The sequence below is a fragment of the Gallus gallus genome, chromosome 1, assembly GCF_016699485.2.
Source record: "Gallus gallus isolate bGalGal1 chromosome 1, bGalGal1.mat.broiler.GRCg7b, whole genome shotgun sequence".
NCBI lineage: Eukaryota > Metazoa > Chordata > Aves > Galliformes > Phasianidae > Gallus > Gallus gallus.
The window spans coordinates 53,901,193-53,925,327 of record NC_052532.1 but is presented as its reverse complement, the minus strand read 5'-3'; the positions used below and the strand labels follow the sequence as shown (position 1 = coordinate 53,925,327).

General features: G+C 39.6%; 1 protein-coding gene across 2 annotated transcripts in view; it reads left to right on the top strand.

Annotated features, from left to right (window-relative positions):
• The first annotated feature begins 288 nt into the window (after positions 1-288).
• The window catches only part of POLR3B (RNA polymerase III subunit B), a 67,430-nt gene continuing 43,583 nt past the window's right edge, over positions 289-24,135 (top strand). Inside the window, exons 1-13 of one of the 2 annotated variants that reach the window (NM_001321490.2) lie at positions 289-396; positions 704-736; positions 1,907-1,963; positions 2,047-2,111; positions 2,600-2,675; positions 4,639-4,739; positions 6,038-6,129; positions 7,287-7,404; positions 8,392-8,500; positions 15,614-15,736; positions 16,395-16,511; positions 17,885-18,019; positions 22,939-23,100. In NM_001321490.2, coding sequence (NP_001308419.1) covers positions 325-396; positions 704-736; positions 1,907-1,963; positions 2,047-2,111; positions 2,600-2,675; positions 4,639-4,739; positions 6,038-6,129; positions 7,287-7,404; positions 8,392-8,500; positions 15,614-15,736; positions 16,395-16,511; positions 17,885-18,019; positions 22,939-23,100 — 1,260 coding nt within the window. In that variant the 5' untranslated portion in view covers positions 289-324. The remainder of the gene's footprint in view (positions 397-703; positions 737-1,906; positions 1,964-2,046; positions 2,112-2,599; positions 2,676-4,638; positions 4,740-6,037; positions 6,130-7,286; positions 7,405-8,391; positions 8,501-15,613; positions 15,737-16,394; positions 16,512-17,884; positions 18,020-22,938; positions 23,101-24,135) is intronic. The other variant, XM_025148724.3, reaches the window with a different exon arrangement.

Genomic DNA, 24,135 nt, shown 5'->3' with positions numbered 1-24,135 from the left:
TGGTCTGTGGGAACCCACCCAGCACCCGGATTTGCAATCCTGAAATAAACGAGCAGTGCCTCTTTTGAGCGTGTGATGAGTGACTTGTTGCACACCGAGCGGCAAATTTGCTGTGAGGACAACAAAACCACATAAAAACAGGCGGGGGGATTCAAGTGAGACTTGAGTTGTTTGGGGCATTTGTGCGCTAGGAACAAGCATTCAGCCGGGAGAGGCCGGACCTCCTCAGAACTGCCCGTGCCCGGAACGTTCGGGCTCCGCGCGGAGGAGCAGGGGACTCATTTAGTCGCCACACCGCGTCCCTCACTGCCGGGTCCGGGTGGGATGGAGGCGCTGGCGGCGGAGCTGGGCGCCGTGACGGCGGAGCGGGCGGCAGCCCCCGTGAGCGCGGTGGAGGTGAGGGCAGCGGCGGAGGACAGGAGGCGGGGCGAGGGGCGAGGAGAGGCGGTTCTTCTGCGGCAACAGGGAGCCCTGAGAGCGCTGCTGGCGCCTGGGTGTTGCCCCGGGTCGGTGCTGCACGGCACGTGGGGCTGCTGAGGTGTTCCCGGTCATCCTTCGGGGTGTTTCTGCTCATCTGAGCTGACTTTGGGCAGTCTTTTCTTCTTTCCTAAGCGTAGCTTCTGTCAAAAACCATTACCAGCTGTCACAGATGTTTGGTCACCCTTTGGAAACCAACTTTCCCACTGTGTGTTTTTGGTTGCAGGAGAAATGGAGGCTCCTACCCGCGTTCCTGAAGGTCAGTGCGATGCACCGCCCCAGGCGGGAACACCCCGAGCCCTTTGTGCTTCACGGTTCTGGCAGGGCAGTGCGTGTGGTGCAGTGCTGGCAGGCTGTTTTGGCGCCCGCTGCACCCCGGGGCCCTCCCCGTGGTCTTTATATCAGCTCCCTACGGACGCTGCTGTTGTGTCTGCAGTTGTCTTTGTCGCAGGGAGTGCAGAACTCGGGTGTGCCTTCTGCAGAGGCTGCAGTGCATGGATATCTCTGCTCACAAATATCAGAGCTTGGTTGAGCTCAGAGATTACTTGATTTCATTGCTACTCTCATAATCTGGTATAAGGTGAAGGCACAGTTCTGCTTAAAATGAATTGGCTGCAATAACAGCTAATGGGCAGCTGGAAATGAGAAGGGAAAGAGACAGTGTTGTGAAAAAACTGCGATGGAGGTGAATCCTGTGACATACACAGGTACCTCTGCAGAACAGCAGCCACCTCTGCACCTCTCTAATCAATTTCTGGAAGTGTTACCCCCTTTAACCAGGCATTATTTCAGCCTGACTTTGTTACTTCCCTTCCTTCACAGTGTACAGTCCCTGCAGCCTTTTTTGGGCGGCAGCCTTGTAAGCATGAACCTTGCAGGAAAACAGGGTGCTGTTGGTTCTGTGATATTACATATGAGCAAGTGCACTCTTCCTACCTAGAACTCAAATTCAGATTTATTACGAGAGTCTTTCTTGTCCTTCTGTGGCTGTTCCCTTCTTTACTGACTTCCTTAACACCCCACTTCTCTGCTCTCACTGACTCCGTCTCTTTCTGGCAGCTGCCCTTCCCAGGGTGCAGATCACTGCTTTCTCAAGTAACACAAGTGGTTAGTTGTGCTACAAAAAGACAACAGACTGACAAAATATTTTGACATGCCATCACTATCTTCTGCTTATATAACTTAACAATCTGCTGGGTGCTCACTTTGTGCAGTTCCTGAGCTACTTCTCTGTCTCAGCTCTGGTGTAAACTTGGAAACATACAGTGTGGAACCAGACAGATCACTCAGGCAGTTCTCAGAAATTTGTCCACTGAAAAAATGTAACAGTGATCCAAAAGCACTTACGAATGCTTATATTTCAATGTCTGCCTTATACGATCAGTGTTATTAAAGCTGACGCTATTTGCTGCATGCATGTATTTTCCAGGTGAAAGGACTTGTGAAGCAGCACATAGACTCATTCAACTATTTTATCAATGTGGAGGTATGTTTTCTCGGTGGGAAGGGACTGGCTGTTAGTAGTCAGAAAAAAAGAAATGGTTCAGTTCAGTTCTTTTTTTTTTTCAGATAAAGAAAATCATGAAAGCCAATGAAAAGGTGACAAGTGATGCTGATCCAATGTGGTATTTGAAGTAAGCATAAAGCTGGTTTCCCTGTCAGGAGTAGCTTGCATACAGTCACATGGGTTTGTTATTGACTGTGGAGTGTTTACAAGCATCAGGGTGGGCATAAATGAAGCAGAGCTCTTGCATACTTTCCTCTTACTTGGACCGCATACATGTAGATGCTTAAAGAATAATCCTCATAAGTAGACTTTGTTGTTAACAATGCTTTGTGTCACTATCTTTCCATAACTTAGCAGTTTCAGATGATGGAGGGGAATCTTTGTTTCCCTTCTTGCAGAGGTAATGTGGGTTTATTTTTGTATGCGCAGCTTAAGTTTTAAGTAACTATAACACTGTTCAAATACAGTGGGTTACTTTGGGAAGAATCATTGCTTATTGTTAATCAACCTGCATTCACGTTAAAGCAAATTCATTTTCTACTTGTTGTAGAGCTCCTTTTCCTTCATGTTGCCTGTAAGATATTTGACTCATCTTGAGATTGTTTTGTGTTACAGATACCTCAACATCTATGTGGGTACTCCAGATGTGGAAGAAAGTTTCAATGTGACACGACCTGTATCGCCTCATGAGGTACTAATATTTGTGTCTGTGAGGGGTTCTTTGTTTGACCTTAGTAATGCCTTGGATAACTGTTGTACCTGATTCTATTTCAAGCACATGCATGCCACGTTTCATGATACAACACATGCTACCATGCTTGTAAAAAGAAACCTCATATTTAAACATCACATAGTAAATCTTTCTTCTACTATTGCTCTGACGTGTGAATAGTTGTATTCAGTGTTTCATGGCAGCTACGTTTTGCACTGTAGATCACTTCAGACCCAGTCTTCTTTGGAAGTACATCCCTTGCAGTTTTTAAGTCTGAGTCAGATAGCGAACAAACACATAAACTTGGAGCAGTTGGAAGCTGAAAATATTACAAACGGCAGCAGAACATTAGCCTTATGGAGTGCATATAAAGCTACTTTCCCTGTTGTAAAGTTGTAGGTTAACAAATGGATTGTGTGTGTCCGAAATAAAGACTCTTGAAGAACAAGTGCTGCTGTGACTGAAACTGGGGAGTCTGCTGGTTTTGGTAGCATGTAAGCTACCTTCTTTACATGTAAGGAAGAATTAAAACAGAGCTTGGAACATGCACCTCTTTTTCCCATTTATCTACATGCAGCCTATTGTCAACCTGATAAATCAGCTGTCATTGTGGATGTTTGCTTTCTTATCATATATATTTCACACTTGAAATTGGATTTTATTGTTTTTTTTTCCATGTAATATATGTAGTACACTTCAGACTTTTGCAGAGATGTTCTGTGGTTGGGAGAGATTCTGTAAAAAAGCCCTCTGCTGGTTGTTACCTTTTGTGCATAGCCACATGGCTGTCTTCTAGAACCTGGCTCAACTCCCTTTTAGCTCAATGGAAGTGTTTTAAGTAAAGCCAATAACTCAGCCATCGACAGTACAATTAAGCATAATCTAGCTCATGGTTCTGACAATTTTTTAGCTAACATCAAATCAGTACATTTGAATGTGAACAAAATGAGATGAGGAAGATTCTCTATATGTGAATGAAATTGCATGTGAGAAATTGGGGCTAACAACTCAGGCCTAAGAATACAGTAATCAAAATCCTTGTCTGTTGTAAAGTAAGGTGATTGTACAAACACAAGAAGGCAAAATAAATGCTTCAAGGAGCATATTCACCCTGAATTTGAATAACCAACTCTTGTATCTCAAGTATTCTCACTGATGCTTATTGCTGGACATTGTTTCTTTTTTCTTTCTATGGGTTATAGTGTGTTTTATGTGGCCAAAGCACACTCAAGGAATACTGAGGCCTTGTTTTCCTCAATCTAATGAATGAAGTGATCTAACTCTCCTTCTCACACAGTTCTTACGTGATTTTTGTCAACTGTTTGTACAGATGAATTTGAAGGAACTAGAAATGAATATGTTCTCAATTACTTTTAAATTCAACAAAGTTGCCAGGAGCACAGTGGGACCCAGTTTCCTACAAGTCACAGTTTTAAATCTGCTGTACACATCAGTATTTTATTACTGGAGAAATTGTTTACTTTTTCATGTGGAGGGAAGGGGAATCCAGTTTGCAGTGATTCTTGAGGCATGTTTTTCTTTACAGATCCATCCTCAATGCGCAGTATAGTCTTAATTCCCTCATACTAACTTAAGCTAATACTAAACATACACACGGAAAAGCTTTATAGAGCCATAAGTTTAGCCATCTGGATCCTGATAAATCTGCAGTTCTGGAGATCAGAGGTATAAATTGTGCAGTGAGGTCACAAATGACCTGTCAGTTGCTCTGTTGTGTTCTGCAGATGCAGTAAACCTTGTCCTGCATGAAGATACAGAATACCTTAAGGGTTAGCAACAGTCATAGAGCAAGTCTGAGGAGAGCAGACCAGAAGGATCAGTATAGCAGTGATTGAGTCTTGAGCAAGAGAGAGACAGAGAGAACATGGGACGTGTTGAGACACTGTTCAGCCGCCTAACCATAGGACTGTTCTGTTTTTAGTGCCGCCTGAGAGACATGACTTACTCTGCCCCCATTACAGTGGACATTGAATATACCCGAGGTAGCCAGAGGATCATCCGCAATGCATTACCCATTGGCAGGTAAGAAAGATATCAAACTTCTGCTGCTTGTTTTTATTTGCTGCTGTGTTGGGAAAAGTTTGCACTGCAAAATAAATGCAGGCTAACCTTGCTTCCTTCCTAAGAGACAGCAGACAAATCTTGATGAATAGCTGTGCACAATATGGTTGATGAGTTCCATTACAAAAATCTTATTTTTCAAAGGCTTTTGGAAATTTGTCTCCTTCCGAAGAAAGTTATTTATTAGAATTGGTATAAAGATGAATGTTGTCTATGTTTGTATCGTTATAAAACTAGAGGAAATGATATGAAAGAATAGTAGGGCTGCAAATGACATTTCTTGCAAAATGGGAATAATCATGTTTACTTGGTAGCCAAAGGGGTTTTGTTCAGTCTTTTACACACATAAAATGTAGAGCTGTCTGTGGGGGCAGAGGGTGAAATGAGTAAAGCAAGCTCTGGTTCTCCCAGATGAGACTAAACTCTACTTTAAAATTTATTTATTTTAGAGCCAAGGCAAAGTTTTTGGAGAAATGATGAGTATCGTTTACTGATAATGTTTTCCTATCAACTATCAAATATCATATCATATCGTAGAATGTCCTGGGTTGAAAAGGACCATAATGATCATCGAGTTTCAACCCCCCTACTATGTACAGGGTCGCCAATCACTAGACTTGAGGGTATCAGTACTGTGAAAAGCATCTGGTTTCGTAAAGAATGTAAATAATGTGTGTGAGAAAGACAAGTTCTTAACCATACCAAAAAAGCAAAATAGCTGGCAGTTATAGCACAGCTCCATATAAAGTCAACAAAGATGTCTTGTCTTTTGTAGACAAGATTTTTAAAGACCAACTCAGTGTCACTGTGTTACTCACATTGTTTGATATGTGTCTGTACCAAAGCTGGAATAGTGGCAAGAAAGAGAAGATAGGTGCTTAAGAAGCTACAGTTCCTATAGTAAGTATCCATTCCATTTGTCAGCAGAACAGGACACACAATAATGCAGTCAGAACCCTGTGCTTCTGTAGCTGTTGTAACACTGCCTATTGCTCTGAGTCTTTTTTTAAAAGAACATCTAAATTTGAGTCCTCTAAATTATTTCGTGGTGTATGCAATAGGTAAAGGGAGCTGCAAAAAAAAAAAAAGCATATTTTCTCCATTAAAAAATAAAGTTCTGTCCTAAGTCTGTGAAATAAGGCTGGATTAAAGGAAAAGCTTGTTGTTTATATTTTGCTTATGTTTTAGTGTTGTAGTAGGCAACATTTTAGGTACCTTAAGTGTGTGTGTTCTCTCTTGTAACTGTGATTTTCCTGCAGAATGCCTATCATGCTGCGTAGCTCCAATTGTGTTCTTACTGGGAAAACTCCAGCAGAATTTGCAAAACTTAACGAATGTCCTTTAGACCCAGGTACGTTTCTATTCAGCTTCTTTTTGAGCAGGTGAATACCCCGTTGGTATGGGTTCTTACCACTGTGAAGGCCTCATGGGAACTTCTCGAATGTAAACCTGTAACTAAAAGAAATGGTCAGACTTTTGAAAACAGCAGCAGGGGATGTTTGTGTTTGCAGATGGAGCTTTCAACCACGAAAGCGATACTCTGAAAGTTTGAAGAAGTTGAGATGTGTATATGACATTGTACAGAGATATAGTATATGGGAATAGCAGTGGGGTTAGTTTATGGCATTGAAATGGATCAGGGAAGAGGGGAACAAAACGGTATTCTCCAGAGCAGGAACCCTCATTTACTGCGTTCTGTGAAGCGAGAGTAAGTTATTATATGATAACATTTAATATGGAGAGAGGAGGTGAAGGGCTCTAACAAGCAAGGTCTTGGCTTTTAATATACTGCTTTTGAAGCACATACTGGACTGTGCTTGCTCATGATGGGAAAACACAGTGACATACTGTTCTGTGCTGGAGGAGCATTAATAGACAACTACAATTTAAGACAGGAATAAACACCGCTTATGTGCATATTCCTTAGATTGTCTTAGCTGCAACATTGAAATACATTTTTAAGAGTAATACAAAATAAGTTTCCTCCTGGAGTGCTGGAGAGTGCAAGTGAGTAAATTGTGGAATACTTACTGTTTTAATTTGATAACAAGTATCTGAAATGGCCAGTTCTCTTTTGATGTCCTTGTGATATACTCTTCTGGCAGGCAATACTGTAAAATTAATAATTCTATAACATCCTTGAATAAACATGGTTACTTTAGAGGTTTGAGGGTTGGTTTTTTTTCAAATTTACAGCATTAAGTTTGACTGAGAGTTCTCTCTGGCCACTTTTATTCTGTCCAAGCACTTCCCAGACACATTCTTAGATCTTGAAGACTAGATTTGAACCTTGCAAAAGTTCAGTTTAGTCTCATGGAATATTTTCTTAGAAATCATAGCTTTTAGACAGTTTATTCTTTACTGTTTTAAGAGAAAATTTACTCTCCTGTTTTATCGTTTATATGCTCACTGTTTACTTTCTAATAATTTATATTCAAAGGCATATTGAAAGAGGTGAGTAAGGTGCAGGGATAATAATATGCAAAATCTTTCCTTTCTTTTGAATAGGTGGCTATTTCATTGTTAAAGGTGTAGAGAAAGTCATCCTTATCCAAGAGCAGTTATCCAAAAACAGAATAATTGTGGAAGCTGATAGAAAAGGCACAGTGGGTGCTTCTGTTACCAGGTATGGTAGACGCCTGCGATTATGTGAAGAAGATAAAAATGACAATTTAAGCATTAGTTGTTGTAGTTGAAGTAGCTGAGTAGTTTTCTCTCTTAAATAGCTTAGTGGAGAGTAAGTGTAAGTGTTCAGTGCTTCTCTCTTGCTGCTGTCATTTTGTATGGTTAGACATCAATCCCAGAACCTATTAGGAGAGCAGTCCTATGAAAATCAGAGTTGCTCCTATGCTTCAGTATTCATCCTAGACTAGGAAAAGCAAATTCCAATTTTTAACGTAACAAGTTGAACCGCACAATTGATGATGTATGACCTCATTTCATAGCAAGTAACATGAAGGCACTGCTGTGGAAATAGGGTGTAACCTTTTGTCTGACTGTTGCAATCAAATTGGTGTTAAAACTTTTAAAGGCAATTGAGAAGGAAACAAAATGTTTTTATACTTCAGACATTGTTGAAAATTGCAAAGTAGTTTAAATCTGGCCTTTCCTCCTCAGCTGAGTTTTATTTATCTTTTTTGGCTTTTGGCTTTGTTCTTAAGTTGCCTGCTGATATAGTATGGTGCTTGTCACTGTTTGATGTCAGGGCTATTCTGCCTTTTCCTGGAGGCCATCCACATCTCTCCTAAATGAGGCTAGAAGTACAACTGAGTCTGTTATCTTGTTACTGTTGATGCCACAGTATCTGTACACAGACTGACCTTGCTGGTTACATCTGAACCAGTGATAAAACCATACACAGATGCTCTTAAAAAGTACGGGCTTCTGCATGTATAAGCTGAATACTGGCCTTCCACATCACAGATGATAATAGCCCGCCATCTTGGAGCTAAAGGATGGTATCTTGCAGTTGTCATGTAATTTTTCAGAGGAAAACATAATGTTAATTCAGCTAAATGATTTTTCAAGCTTGATAAGTTTTATGCAGAAGATTCTTGGAGTGTCAGTGCAAACTTTATGTTCCACATAATATGTTTGTTTTTTTTAACTTCAGTTCCACTCATGAGAAGAAGAGCAGAACAAATATGGTTGTGAAGCAAGGAAGATTTTACCTGAGGCATAACACTCTGTCAGAAGATATTCCTATCGCTATCATCTTTAAGGTAATACAACTCTTGGTTTGACAAAAAACCTATCCATGCTGTAGTCAAAAACGAAGATCAACTGCAGCTCTCAAAAGTTAATATGTACAGAAGGACATGGCGTGGCTGAGAAAAAGAAAGCTTTTTTTCCCCTGGGATATAGTCTTTGTTGCCCAGCAAAAGGAGAAAAGCACTGCTATGTTCAGTAAGGAGAACATTGCTGTGCCAAGACAAACACTTGCTACCTCTTCTTGCTTGGTAAAGTCTCTCTGCCTGTAGTCATGTTGCTGCAGAAAGTTGTAAAGGTTTTCTTTTTTTGTTGTTGTTTTCTAACTAACTGTGCTGCAAACTTATGTTAAGGGTTTCCATTTCTGGTTTTGTTCTCCCGAGAACCTATGAACTGCTGAGGTGCTCAACATGTTTTGATTTCAGATGCAGTGACGTGACATAGCCATGAACTGGGCGTGTGTAACTTCCAGTCATAACCATAAAGACAACTGATAGCTTTTGGGGAGGCCCTGCAGTTCTTAGACCTAGTCCTAAATCCTTTAAGATGACTAGAGTGGCTTGTATTTCTTGGCAAGAGACTCATGGAGTCTCACAGCCTTCAGAATCCCTAGTTCAGGCATGCTCTCTTCAGAGCAGTGAATGTAGACAGGTATAATAGTTTTAAAGAGATCCCTGGTGGGACCAATGAAAAGACTTGATTCAGTGCAAGAACTGGGGTGAATATGGAGTATTTGCCCTCTCAGTTGAGCTGGTGACAGTATCATGCCATGGCCCTCATTGCCTGTGAAACTGACAGAGCTATCTTCTTTTGCCCTCTGCTCTTCACTTTCATTTTGATTCACTCAAGGATACCTACTGCTGGAGGGAAACTGAGGGCCTTCCCCCTGGATTCACCAGTCAGCAGAAGTAACTTCTGTACCTCTTTTACTGTCTTCAGTAGTGCTTCATAGCAAACGAGTGTTGGCAAGGGGATAATTGCCAGAGGAAATATATTACCAGCAGAGGTCAGCACTCACTCACATCATCCATCAAGTTCCTGCCAGCAGTGCTGTGTGCTGAAGTTCGCAGCTATGGGCTTTGTATTACCACAGCTCTGAGTTGGGAGAAATCAGCTTCCTTGTAGGAAGTGCTTTGGGTTTGATTCTAGAAAATACCTAGATAATTGGCTCTAGACATGGGAAGCAGGTGTCCTATGTCTGATGATGGTAATCACTTGAAGTGGTTAGAGAAAATCATCTGGTCTCCGTGACCAGTGTTGAAAGAGGCTGAGAGACCATTTGTGGGGAGAAATGCACACAAGAGTGTCAGAATTGAATTCACAACTTTTCTGTTACAGGAAAGTGTTAATGTAGCCCATAATCCATTTGCTCAAGCACCAAACAGCTGGGTTCCACCTTCACTAACAGACTTTTATTACATTTTGTCACGCCCTGCTGGTATAGATAAATACGTGACCACAGGCACAAGTAACTGGTCAGGGTTATTAAGTCTGAGGAGGTTGTGGGTTGGTTTGTGGGTTTTCTATTTTCTTTTTAGCAGCATTACGTGGTCTGTTTGATCACGTTCCAACAATATGAGCTATAGTTATCTACCTGTCTTTATATAACTTTTAAATTCTAGATAGATGTTGCATATTTGTTTAAATTTACTTATTTAATAAGGGGTTGCAGTTATTGGACATTCTCAGCAGTAGTGCTTTTCACAGCCTTATATCGATTTGGTCCAGCAGGGGATCAGATGCACCCCCTTTAACTGTTCTGACTGTCCCATTCTTGACTAGCGCTTAATGCACTCATAAGTCGTCGTTCTCCTTACTTTTTCTTTTAATGGCATGTGAACTTGAGACATCTTCCTTCCACTGCTGATGATTCTCCAGCTGGAAACTAAAAATCCCAATAGTTTTTTGAATTTATTATCAAGAAGACACCACCTTCTGATGTTTTTTTCTTGGTCACTGTGGTAACATGGATATAACTTTATTTAACTACCAGAAGTCAAGTTACAAAGACTCTAGCCCTGAAATGAGAAAATTTCTAACCAACGGATCCCCTTGTAGCCTCAGCTCTCACACAGCAGTATTCTGCTCAAGACATTTGTTGGAAAAAACAAGGAGAGTAATTCTTTTCAGTAGAAAGGGCACAGAGCATGGATCTTACTTGTTATAGTGAGTATTCTTTCTGTAACGTAGAGGTTGTATCACAGTGTGCGTCTGCAAGGGCTGAAATTAAGTTGTATACACAATCTTAGGTCTGAAGTTTTGATTGCCTGTGCCGCAACTCCAGAGTGGAGGTGATAACATCCCTTAAATGTTTTCATCTTGAGAGCAAAGGCTGTGAAGTAGAGAGCATTACAGATACTAATGACCAACAGAGCTGAGGCCTAAAACTCAAGTGCTTACTTTAACTAGAATCTAAGATCACTTTCCTGTTTCAGGCATGACTCGTGGACACATCTTGACAACGTTTTATGGCAAAGCCTAAACACATGATTGATGGTTGGACTGGATGATCTTTGTGGTCTTTTTCATCCTTGATGATTGTATGATTTTGTATACTGTTCCCACCTTTTCTTTTCTTTCATGAGGAAGGAAGGTGTATGGGAATTGCTAACTCACAGCCTGAACCAATGATTGAGTACCTGGTGAAGGGACACAGCGAGCCCTGGTAGCACATGTGAAAGCAGTTCACCTGTGTGACCAGAAGGGGTGGAACTGGGTTCCCTAAGCCTCAGCTGGGGGCTGGCTGCCACAAGGAAATGTTCTTTACCTAGAGATCTCTCTTTTTGGAGTATTTGGTGAGCCCTGGCTTTTGGGATAGGTAAGTAAATCTTTCTTTCCTTACCTAGGTTGTGACCGTCACTCTTTTTTCGGTAATTTAGAACTAGTTATTTGTCATCACCTTTCTCTACAGAAGGAAATAGTGGTGTGGCTCTAAAGGTCCTTTAAGGTGGATAGGTAGGGAAACTGGCCTGTGTAGGGTCATCCTAGTAGGAGCACCTACCTTGCAGTTCACCCTCAACCATAATCTGTTCTAAACTGCAAGCCTGAATGAGCTCTTCTGCCATCCTGACCTGTAAGAATCTTTGTGATTGACATATTAGAAGATTTAGCAGCAAGTTGTGCTGAATGATTATATGTAGGCCATGATTTCGTGAAGTTTAATGCATTGACCACAACTAAATGGAATATGATAGGTTGCAATAGACGTGTTCCTGAGAGTGTACTAGAACAAACTCGAAGTGTCTACTCTTCGCTTTCTGGGCACTTAGTCCTTTGTTGCTATGCTAACACAGATGTTTTTGCCTTGCATTTTTTTTTCTTGAAAGGGTCAGAAGCATTTGTCCAGCACCTATACGTGTAAATGCAGTTTCTGCTTTGAAATAGTATAAAGTGAGCAGTTTTGTCTCCCAAAGTATGTATCTGCCAAGATTTTCAAACCCCTTGTAGTAGAAAGCATTAGACAAAAGTAGCTTGCTTACTGAACAAGGTTGCTTTATTAGTTAATGTACACATGCAACCAGAACAATATTTAGGATGTTTGTTGTTCCTATTTTGAAGAACACCAGGTTACAGATGAGATGCTGCTGTCATTTTTGCAGGGAATTAGAGCTGTTTGAAGGTAAAGACTATTTTTGGTTTGGATGTATGGCCTGGATTGGGTGGGCTCTGAAGGCTGAAGTAAACAAAGGTTGTGTTCTGCACTAGAGCCAGCTGGAGAAGGAAGAGAGTTATATGTAGCCAAGGGCGGGCTTAAAAGCTGAATTTTATGTTACAAGTTGCTGGATGAATTATCCTGAGGTTATAAGGAGATGCTCTATGACCTGCAGCAAAAGATGTAAACAGTAGGTTGAGTTTCATATTAAAAAATAAAAATAAAATGTGTTAGCCTTGGAGCTGTTAAGATGCAACCCTGGAGGAACAGCTGAGAGGTGGTCTTGCTGGACCCACAGAATTATGGGTTCCCATGGCTACAGTTTCATAGCTCGTATCTTTTGAATTATGAAAGCTCCAGACCAATTCTGTCTGTGATGTCAACCTTGAACTTCCCTGACATCTTTTTAATCCAGTCATCTGCCTGTCTCCATTCTGTAATTTAGCCTGATGGACTGCAGAACTACATTCTAGGCAAGTGCCATGGAAACGCCTAGACATCATCATTAAGACACAAGCTGGGGGAGGAAGAACTGGGCTCTCACTCTTTCATGCACACTTTATCGTGTGTACGAGTGTGTGTATCCACACATACACACACAGACTTTGTGCAACAGGATCCTCCCCAGTCCTAGGAAGCAGTTGACCCTAGTTGGAGCACTTTATCCCACTTGAACCCAGAATAATATGAGTATTGTTAATGTTTGCTTTGACTTCTATTGCATCCATTGACTGCTAGCCTCCCAACCATGCTCTTCATCAGCTTGCTGCCATCTCCTTTCTCATCCTGTCACTGCTCTTTCTAAGTCATCCCTTTGCAGCATGTCCCTTCTCTCTGTCCCCCCCTTTCCTGTAAAATTATTCTTTTGCAACATTCCCTTCCAAACACAAACAAACAAGAGATCGTATGGCTAACTGTGCTTTAATGATAATTCTTTTTCCATCAGCTGTGTCCTGGGATCAGTAGCACTTTGCACATCTTTGGTGTTTGTCATGGTTCACCCTGTGATGGTGTTCCTGTAACACAAGTAGCAGCCCAGGAATATCATGTTGCTATCCTAACGATGTTATAGGTTAATTCTGGAGTGGGTTTTTGCCTGGGGGACTTGGGTTAGTTGGTGTTTTTTTTGTTCTTGTTTTGGGATGACTGGGGAAGATGGGACAAGTGCAACATCAGGGCTGAATTTACTACCAAAGAAAACATTATCTCATACCAGTATGCATCTCCTGTTTGCCCCATTAGTGTTGCATGTAGGTGGAGCAGCTCTGACAGTGGTTTTTGAGAACACAGAAGGGAATACATGGATTTATTTGTAGGGTACTATATCAGCATATCTTTCTTAGTTATTTGCCTGAAATTGTAGTTAGTACAACTCATAAATTAATTTCCACAGTTTGTATTTCTGTAGCAACACAACCTACATTACGTTACAACCTTTCCCACATACAGCTTTTGAATTCTCAAGTGAGTTTGCTGCTGCAAATTTGAACTAGAAAACCTGCAGTGGTATGATGGTATGTCCTATTTCCATCTGTTTGTTGTCTGAATTTTAATCAGAGTGTTTGTCAAGTTAGAAGAAATGATCAACCTTTTCTAATTTACTATGACTTTCTGTTCTTAAAGGCACAAAAGAACATAATAAAACTGCAGATTGATTTTTTTTGTTTGTTTGTTTGTTTTCCCTGCTTGTTCTGTTCACGTTTCACATGATGCTTACTGTCTGGTTGCCTTCTTACCTTGAATCTGGTGGCAAGAAATGGAGCAATACCTTATCAACTTTTTTTTGATGTGCTTTAGGTGAATGTGTTCCTGGTATGTGTGCCTGGAGCGGTAGGAAGAATTCCCTTAATAAAATGGTCTTCTTATTAAGACTAAAAATGATGAATGCAAGAATGGTGTTGGTCAAATAATGGTTCTTAAGCTGGTTTGCTGGTTAGCTTCTAAGTTCTGGAAGCATGGAAAATGACTATGATAAAGCTTTCATGCTTTGGTAGACTTTCATATGAGACTGACTCTCAAGTTGTGATAGATTTTATTTACTTCTCTGCTGATACTTTTTTTTTTTTTAAACTACTATGTGACCTCATTTAAAAGGATGAGGAAGCATAGTTATATCTGAAAAATAGTCATGTAAGTTAACTACAGTCATATCACACAGGCAAATTCTGGTTCTGAGAGACCTTGAGATCAGTGGTATGACTACCTAGTGGCAATGAAGTGGGATGAACCACTCTTACCTGGTGCAGTTAACTGTCTTGATTTGGCACTCAAATTTGTCTGAGATAATGGAATAGTGATCTGTGCTTTGCATCAGAACTGAACCATTCTCACACTTCTAATGGGTTGTGCTACCTTTGCGCTGCTTTTAATTTCTGATAAACCACAAGGTGAAGAGACAAAGTTCTAAGCTAAAGGGACTTCAGCCTTCTTGTTGAGAAAGAAAGAAGAAAAGGGAAAACAGAAAAAGCTGGGTGCTTCACAATTGGGGCAGCAGTTCTGCAGAGGGATAGCATTAGGTAGGCATTAGGCAAAATAACACCCCGTGAAGGCAAAAAAGAAGGAAAGGTATTTGTGCATTTTTGAGGAAAATGTAGCTTTTTGGGACGCTGCCAGTTTTTAATGAAAACCAGAATGCAGAGTCTACATAAGCCATTATTTACAATGGTCTTTGTGGCTGGCAGTTTGAAGAACAATATGAATGCAAACGTAACTTCCTCCCAAACTTCTGAGAAACGTATTATAAGTCAACCAGAAGAGGTTTAGTGAGATTATTCTGTTTCTTGATATGGCAGAGCTCCAGACAAATGTGTGAAGGGGGGAGCTTTAGCACCATCTGGAATCCACAAAGGCCTTCACTGCTGGCTGCCATCTTGAAACACTTACTGATAGAGAGATTTTTTTAAACCTGTTAAGCACTTTCTTAGTTTATTAAGCTTTTTCTGCAGTATAAAGCCTAACAAGGTGTCCAAGGATCACTGAAATAATAGAATGGCTGTCAAGTGGAACTGTGTAGTGAAGTCATCTTCTAAATGCAAAGAGCTGCAGAAGAGGTATATTGTAAAAAATAATTCTCCAATAGGACGTGCTGTATCGTAGACAATTGGATTTGTGAAACTGCTTGTGGTAAGAGACCATGTGCAGTCTTTTAAGTAATTTCACCTTCCTTTGTTGTAGATTCTGAATTGGTTTTGGTTTTACACATGTAGGATTGTTATTTATTTTCCTTAAAAGAAGTGTGGAATTTAACTCCTGTATAAAGAGTGCGTGTGTGTGTTCCTGCTGCTTATCAAGATTTCCATTTTGGGTTCTTCCATAGCTAGGATATGTACTGCCAGTGCCAGATGGCACAGTTTCTGAGGGAAGAACTAGCTCTTGCTTAGTAGTAATGCAGACAAACAATACCAAATTAGCATAAGCAAATGTCAGTGAGTAAACATAAAGCCTGTGCTGTTTCTGTCTTTTCTTCTTTTCCTAGGCCATGGGTGTTGAAAGTGACCAAGAGATTGTACAGATGATTGGCACAGAGGAACACGTGATGGCTGCATTTGCTCCTAGTCTGGAAGAATGCCAAAAAGCTCAAATTTTTACACAGATGCAGGTGCATCTTTTCATGTTGCTAGTAGCCATAAAATCTAAAGATGATGATATTGACCACTTTACTCTCTCAGCAGTCCACGTACACTTTGTTTTTTTGCAGAGATAGTTTAAGCCAAGGACTTTTAAGGCAGCAGGCCCTGTCAAAAGTTAGGCTTTGCTCTGAACTGCTTAACTGAAAGGAAGCAAGTCAATAAATTCTTTGTTTTCAGAAGCCTAGGGTTATGTTGCAGTGCATGTGAAAAGTAGTGACGGCCTTAAGTTCAGAGTGCACCTCACCATTTTATACCTAGATGAAACTCAGCAAGTACACAAAAGAACTGGATATGAAGAAGTCTGATGAGATAAACTAGATATCTTTGGTATTTACACAGTCCTTTTTCTTATATCTACAATCCTTATTGTTGTAGTAATCATAATCTTTCAACACTTATGTTATCAGCATAAGATAGGCAACATGTATACTTAATCATAATCATGTCCAGTTCTTGAGATTTTTTTATTAGCATCGCTTATGTAGTTTTGTATTTTCCACCTTGCTTGAAGTTTGTATTGTCTGTAGCTTGTGGGTTTGCACTGATTGATTAAGGAATGCAAAGGTATGTATATTTTTGTAGGTTACAGCTCTGATATTAACTGAAGTTAATTGCTTCGCTTGACAGGCATTGAAGTACATTGGAAACAAAGTACGAAGGCAAAGGATGTGGGGAGGCCCAAAGAAAACGAAGATGGAAGAAGCACGAGAGCTGCTAGCATCAACTATTCTGACCCATGTTCTTGTATGTAATGTTTTCTTTACCTGAAGTAGATCTGTGTGGTTATTTTTAGAGATGTGGGAATTTCTTTCTTCTTTGTTCTGTAATGATGTCTGTATGTCTGTAATGATACGGCATCTGAAAACTTCTCACACAAAGAACTGCAGACTGAGTTGTTCTAGAGCTCATCAGACTTCTAATAAAATCATACAGCTAAGGAGAGAAAACCCAGAAGTGATGTGAGACTTGAGATGCTTTTGGAGTGCTTTAGATAGTGATGTTCTGTTTGGCCTAAGTTCAGCCTCTGTTACTCTCTTGCCTTACTTTAGAACATGGTGGTGTAGGAGCAACTTTGGTGCTAGCTGGGATTTAAAAGAAAAAAAAAAAAAACAAAGCAAAAAACCACCAAATATGCAAAATATTCACAATGGAAAAAGATTCACATAAGGAAAATATGAAAGTATTATTTTTTTAGTCTTTAAAAAAAGTGATGGCCAGAAATGATGTCGGTTGCAATGGCATCAGTCCTTTTGAAAACAGAACAGGAACTGATGGTCTTACACGAGCTGATCAGGATGCAATAATGGCAAGTTGTGAATGAGCCTCTCTCTCATCTTCCTCACAGAAATGTTCCTATAATACAAGAACTTTAAGTTTTATCCTGGTTAGTGTGGGGAATAAGACAGGTCGACTTCTGGAAAGTGTGATTTCAATCAAGGGAGAAGTACAGATTTGGTTTATGCGGTCAAATTATGAAATAAGACAGCTGCAAATCTTTTCTGTGAGAGCAACATGCTAGAGTTTGAAAATGTGCAGTAAAAATGATCCTTATCACAGGTTAACCAGATTTTGACTCTGAGAAGAAAACCTGTTCTGTATGAAAAAATCAATACAATTTGTGTGGAAGAGCTTTGTTGACATGGAAGAAATGTCTTTGTTTGCTTTGTTGTTGAGATAAAGTAAGGCATCCTCAAACTGAAGAAAAATATTTTAACTGAGTCAAAAGTAATCTGTCTGCTTATGAAGTGCTGTACCATTGAGTTTTTTTTATCATCATATGACATTTTTCCATATAGCCAGACACTGTCAGCTGTTACTTCAGGACCTTATCCGTACAATTTATGCCTTTAATCTGATGTACTTTCCATATACTACTATCTGTTCCAATGCTGCCAATATACGTAGGTTGCTCCGAAAGTAATGCCTCCTATTTATTTCCATGGAAACTACAACAGCTACAAATAGTACAATAACACTTTTTGGTAGAGAACATTCTCAGCTGCAGAATGCTATTTTGTAATCCAGCCAGATTCCCTTGTGTTTTACATTGGTGTCTGAGTCAAAACTAAGGAATTGGTCCTGAAACATCACTTTGTTCTTCATTTGCTTCATTACAGGTGAAGGAGTTCAATTTCCGTGCCAAATGCATATATACAGCAGTAATGGTGCGCAGAGTAATTCTGGCTCAAGGAGAAAATAAAGTAGATGACAGAGACTACTATGGAAATAAACGCTTGGAGTTGGCAGGGCAGGTAGGTTTTTACTTCAGAGCTAAGGCTCTTGGGCTTTTGTTAGTACCTGTTTTTAATAGATGCATAGTAAGGGGCATCCCTGCCTTCTCAATTGAAGCCTTTTCCTCTGATTTTATTTTCATTAGCTTTTCTGTATTTACTCATAGATAGGTTGTTTGGACTAATAAACTGTATCCTTACTTCTGTTCTGCCCCTCCAACAAATGAAAAGGCAAAACAGTGTAAATACTGCATCAGTTCTACTTCCATTGTACCTTTGTTAGTGCCAAGACTTCTGCAGTAAATCCATCGCCCCCTTACAGAAGCAGTGTGATGAGAGAACCTATATATTAAGCCTGGGCTGAGCTGCTATGGAGAACTCAGCTTCTGCAACAGCTAGCAGAACAGCTGCTTGAGCCATCTGTAATTTGGAGAAGTCCCTATGATTACTTATTTATTATCAACTGCCCATCTAGCCTTTAAAGTAGCATGAATCGTATGCGGTTTAAAGCCTTACTAGATACTTCTTTTCTGAAAATAAGCTCTGTTTTGAGCCTTCAAGTGTGGAAGCACAAACACTTGATTTGCTTCAGAAACTCTTGCTGTCTTTTCTGGGTGCAGCTGTGTGCCTTCTAGTTCTGACAGAAAAATGACTAATGGAAAAATCTTCAGCTTACTAAAGGCAGAACTAGGAGGGATTGTTTGAAACTTCTGAAAACAGTAGGTTAGCTTGACTGACTAATTAAAGTAGAGTGCATGGGTTTCTCTGCTTGCTGAATTTATGCATGATTGGCACCATTCTTTTACAAAGAAGCTGGTGGCTTATGGCTGTTGGCCAGGTGAAGTTTAGAAAGTCATAGGATCTTTAAGGTTGGAAAAGATCTCTAAAATCAGTTAGTCTAACCATCAACACACCGTATTTTCCTAAAGCAGTAGGAATTTGCCTATTGGGTGAAGGAACAGCTTAATTACCCTGGCATGGATGTTTTCTTTAGATAACAATTGGAAAAAATCCAAAATCTCTGTGAATTTAAGTTGGAGTTATGGCAGTCAATATAATCTGTAGTTTTTGATCACACATCAGAAATCTGAACAAACATGCATAATTTACCACGGGAAACTGCATTTCTGCTCCCCACATCCTCTGCATTGGGATTTGTGTTGCAGCATTAGTATCCATTAGTTTCTGTTCCAGTCTGATGGGATTTCTCATCTTACTGTGCTTCTATTTAAGAGTACAGTGCATATTGCCTCATATCCCCGTTTTCCTTCCCACTCACCCTTGTTCTCATCCACATGTGTGAACGCAAATGCAGATTGCATGTGCACACAGAGTTTGCAGTCCTTTCAGAATAAAAATGTACTTTGCCTCCTAGTTGTCAGCAAAAATAAGGTGATGCTCTGAGTACAAATTAAACAATGAAAACTCTTAACTGCATAGGAAAGGAATTCCTTTCTTCAAGTTAATACGTGATTGTCCATTAGGATTCTACTCTTGTAGCAAAGCACAATAATAAGACATAAGTGCAATATTCCAGTGGGACAAATATTTCAATCTGCAATGGATTTATTTGTTGGGTTTGGTTTGGGTTTTTTATTTTTTATTTTGCTGTAGCACGGTTGCTGTAGATCAGTGTAATTAGTGCTCTGCTATCATATTGTTCTTATTTAACCGGATTGAAAAGTAGTTATTTTTTCTTGATAATTTAGAGGCAGAACATAGAGCAGGTAAGAAGTTTTTACAAGCTGTAAGAAAAAGGCTCCCGCTCACAGATGTTAACAACCGAAGTTGTTTTAAATTAACTGGGAAGGGGTCTTAAATGTAGAGGATCATCATAACAAAGGCAATGCATATTTTTTCTACATCAAGGAGAGCTGCGCAGGGGGGAGGCTGTAACACTTGCTTAAGAGCAGTTATGGATCCCTTGTGATATTTTAGATGCTCATTTCAAGCTGAACACTTGAATTCCTCTCTGCCGCATTATCAGTTTAATATTGTTGATTTGATTACTGACTAAAAAGTGTAGAAATCTTTTTTTGTCAGTTTCTAAATGTTTGTGTTTAGCTGAAGTTTGTGCGGATAAAGTGAGCAGTGAGGGGGTTTTGTTGTTGTTATTTCTTTCTTTTCATGCCAGCATGTTCCTGGAATAAAAATCCTGTTGATTTATAATTTGAATAAAGGAAAAAAAAGAAAAGATTCCCATGTGAGGAGAAAAACATAGCGGTCTAAACAATGCGAAGACATAAAAGGCATTGTGTTTATAAAGATGTGTGAAAACAATAGCTGCTAATTTCACACCCCATGGGACAAGAGAGTACGAAATGTGCTTTAGCTTTAGATAACAGAGTTGTATCCACTAGCCAAGCTGGTTTACAGAGCTTTCTCTTAGTCTTTCTGCCACGAGAGGCTTGGTAGGCCAGGTGCCAGCTGAGGTGTTAGCAAAACCTACCGATTTCAGGCTTAATCTTTTCACCTACCTTTTCTGTTTCCTTAATGTGTTCATTATTTGCTAAGCATTACTCTGTTCTTTGTCCTCATTTTTTTTTTTGTTTCTAATGCAGCTTGCTTTGTATGGGTGAGATATGGAACAGCACCAAAATCCGGCACCCTGGAAAGCAAGGGATTTCTACCCTGTGACAAAAGAATACCGCCTTGACTTCAGAGATTGCCTAATCCCAGCTGTTCTGATAATATAATTAAGGCTGCCTAATGTCTTTAATTTTGCAACCAGTTTGTGTGAAAGGGAGAATTTGGCACTCAAAAGGCTTAAACGTTAAATAGCAATCTCAAGGCGCCTAATTAGAATTCTCTGACATTAAGCTAATTGGTGAAACTGTATTTCAGCAGCTTAACTTCTTTATTAATTTTTCTTTGGATTTTCAATGAAAATCAATTGATGAGCTGTCAGTTTGGGTTTTTTTTTTCCCTTAAATATAATTTGCTCTTTAGTGATCCTGACTTAAGCAGGCTGAAAGGCCCTGGACTAACTATGAAATCCATTGAATATTATCACTGGCATTCCATCCTTCTTCTTTAATCACTTACTCTTGACCTAAATAATATGGTTATTGTGAGACTCTGCCTTGCCAGATAGTCAGAGCTCTTACAAACTGAGAGTCCGTGAGTGAAATTAGCAAAGCATAACACTTTTCAGACTGGTGAATATTAGCAAGTTTGTCTACTTGGTGTATAGCTTACTTTATTAGTTCAGAGAAGAAAAAGGATGATGTTATAATCCCTACTGCATGTGGAACTGGGAGACTTTGTAAAGATTTTGAGATCAAGAAATCAAAAATGGAACTACTGCCTTTTTTGTCTTTTTATGTGACATGTTTGTTAAATGTCCTGCATGGAAACCTGTCGAGATCAAATGTATACCAGGACTGATTTCAGGAGTCTATTTTGTGTTTAACAAGTCTTTCAGACATCTTAAAATTGTGCATTTCCCTTTTCCCTCCCTTTGAAACACATCCCTCATAATCTGATCTGTGGAAATGCCAATGGGTTGTCCTTCCTAATATAATACTTCATGGAAGATGTTTTCCTTTCTGGTTGAATTTGGCTTTAAAAAAGCTGTGACACTGCAGTGAGTCGCAGGTGACTGGATTTCTTTCAACAGTAGTGAGAGGATGTTGTATTGTAAAATGGTACTACAAGGATCAGGAAAGAAGAGGGTCTCCAGTACCTTCCTCTTATACCAAGACCAGGTCCAGGAAGAAGTTTTTATTATAGACACTCTCTTGAATAGAAGTAGGATTCTGTTTTTGTCAGGAGTTAACATGCAGTGTATGTTATCACTGCTTTGTATAAGGTTTTACAATTTAATGACTGAACAGTAAGCACTCCTTACATTTTTAGGGGACACTGTCTTAGTCCAGTCTTTGTGAAAGCCAGTGAGAGTCTTGTACCGCCAAGGCATATATCTCCGTGAGTTTCTAGTAGATTTTTTTATATATGATGTGATGCTAGTGAAAAAAGGTACTTTATAATTTAGATAGCTGCTTTGCAGTGTCATTTGCCTAATGCTTTGGTCAGTCTGGTTGTGACATGTAGGTGGAGAAAAGCAAGTGAAACCTAATGGCCCATCCCACTGGTAGAGTACAGAGTAGTTTGCATTCTTTGTTTCCAGAAGAGAAGGAGATGTTAGGACTATGTTTAATGGAGACAGTTGTAATTCAGTTTTAGTTCTTCACGTACAAAAATCAAATTGTACAGCTGACACCAGGACATCTTGGCTTGTGATGGCTGAATACCTTGCTTGTTCTGCCTTAATGGTGCCGTGGACACTGGGAACTACCACTTCTGCCATTTGATAGCTGCTGGGGTTTTAGTCCTCCTGACACTTGGAGCTGCTATAAAATTAAGTCTCAGGATAGGATTGACAGGCTCTAGAATTTGCACTGCTTGCTAGTCATTGTGAACGCATAGAACTGCATTGCATGATACATTTTAAGTATTTTGGAAAACTGTTAGTGCCCACAAAGAAAGCTTGAGAAACCTAAATGCAGAGTAGAGAACAAAAAAAGTCAGACTACAAACATTAGAAGTGCTTTCCTTTTATAGAGACTTCAAATATGAGAAGTTATTAGTATACGTATGCAAGAAAAAAAATGGCTTAAATTGCAATGCTTCTTAAGAGATGTATTGCTGTTTGGTTTTCTTTTTGACTGCTGATAGGCAGATATGCAAAGATATTATGAAGCTAAATGCGAAAAGATAGGCATGGACTCTGCTTATTATTATTACTTTGCTTTCTATTTTGAAATAATTTCTCAAATGTTTCACTTCAGTAATGCAAAAAAAGCCAACTTGTGAGAATAATACCATGTAAGAAACAAACACTGCATTTCAGCTGACCAGAAGTATAAGGGTAGAAATATTGAAACACCTGTGTTCTTCTACTTTTCCCAGACCTTTATCCGATTGTTTTGTATTTCCAGCTTCTTTCTCTTCTGTTTGAAGATTTGTTCAAAAAATTTAACTCTGAGCTGAAAAAGATTGCCGACCAGGTAATCCCCAAGCAACGTGCAGCTCAGTTTGATGTGGTGAAGCACATGCGTCAAGACCAGATCACCAACGGCATGGTCAATGCCATTTCCACAGTAAGTACTTTTGGTTTAATTCCAGTATCCAAGATTTTTCCACTGTACTGAGTGCTGAAACAGTGTAATTTTTATTCTGATAGCTCCATTGTCTTTGGTCAAATCTATCTGAAACTGCAGAGTTCTGTGATGGATGGGGCTTTGCAATTCACTGAAAAATCGTTATTCATCAGATCAGTTTCTGTTTTGCCATTTATTTAAAAGTGGTGCTTGAAGTATTTGTGATGGAATGGTAGAAAAAGACGAATTTAAAATAGAGACTGTTTATCCAACTGTCAACAGATGGTTGAAAAATGACAGGAAAGGAACACATTGTGAAGGAAAGACAATTGTTAAAACAGCTCTTTGAAGGGTCTTGCCTTTTTAATTGCATGAAGTAGCTAGTACAAGTAAACTTAGTGTGAGCAAAGTTGTAGCTAGGAGCTAGTTTTTTTTGTTGTTGTTGTTACATCAATGATAATGATACTGAACTATTTAACTGGGAAAACTAACAGACCAGATATCACTGTAAAAAGGTTGGAATCAAGTCTAGATACTAGTCTTGGTTAGACTTTTGCCCATATCTGCCTTCTACTAGAGTCAATATCTTCATTCATGCCAGTGGACAAGAACAAAACGTAATTACTAACTCTGTCTCTTACCTCACGTATCTGCAAGAACAATTGGTGAGATAATCCCTGAAATCTAGCTAGTAGCCTGTAAATGACTTTGAAATGCATGAATTTTTAAGAAATCATATTACTGAAAGTATTTTAGTTGCTGGTAGACAGTGTGCAACTTGGCTCTTAATCTTTGGTACTCTTGAGAGGCTTTTCTGCCTAGTACAAAACTGAAGTTTTTCTTCATTTCTTGTAAACAAAATTAACTCCACGAATTGCATTCAAAACAAGCTACAGTCTGTTACTTACAAAGCCCAGCGTTTAAAGCTTATCACTATTTAATTTTATGAGTGCCCCAAACGTAGTTAAATCTCTACAGTGCACGCACCCAAAACAATTGACAGATTTGTTTCTCTAAATGCTTGTGCTTTCTTCT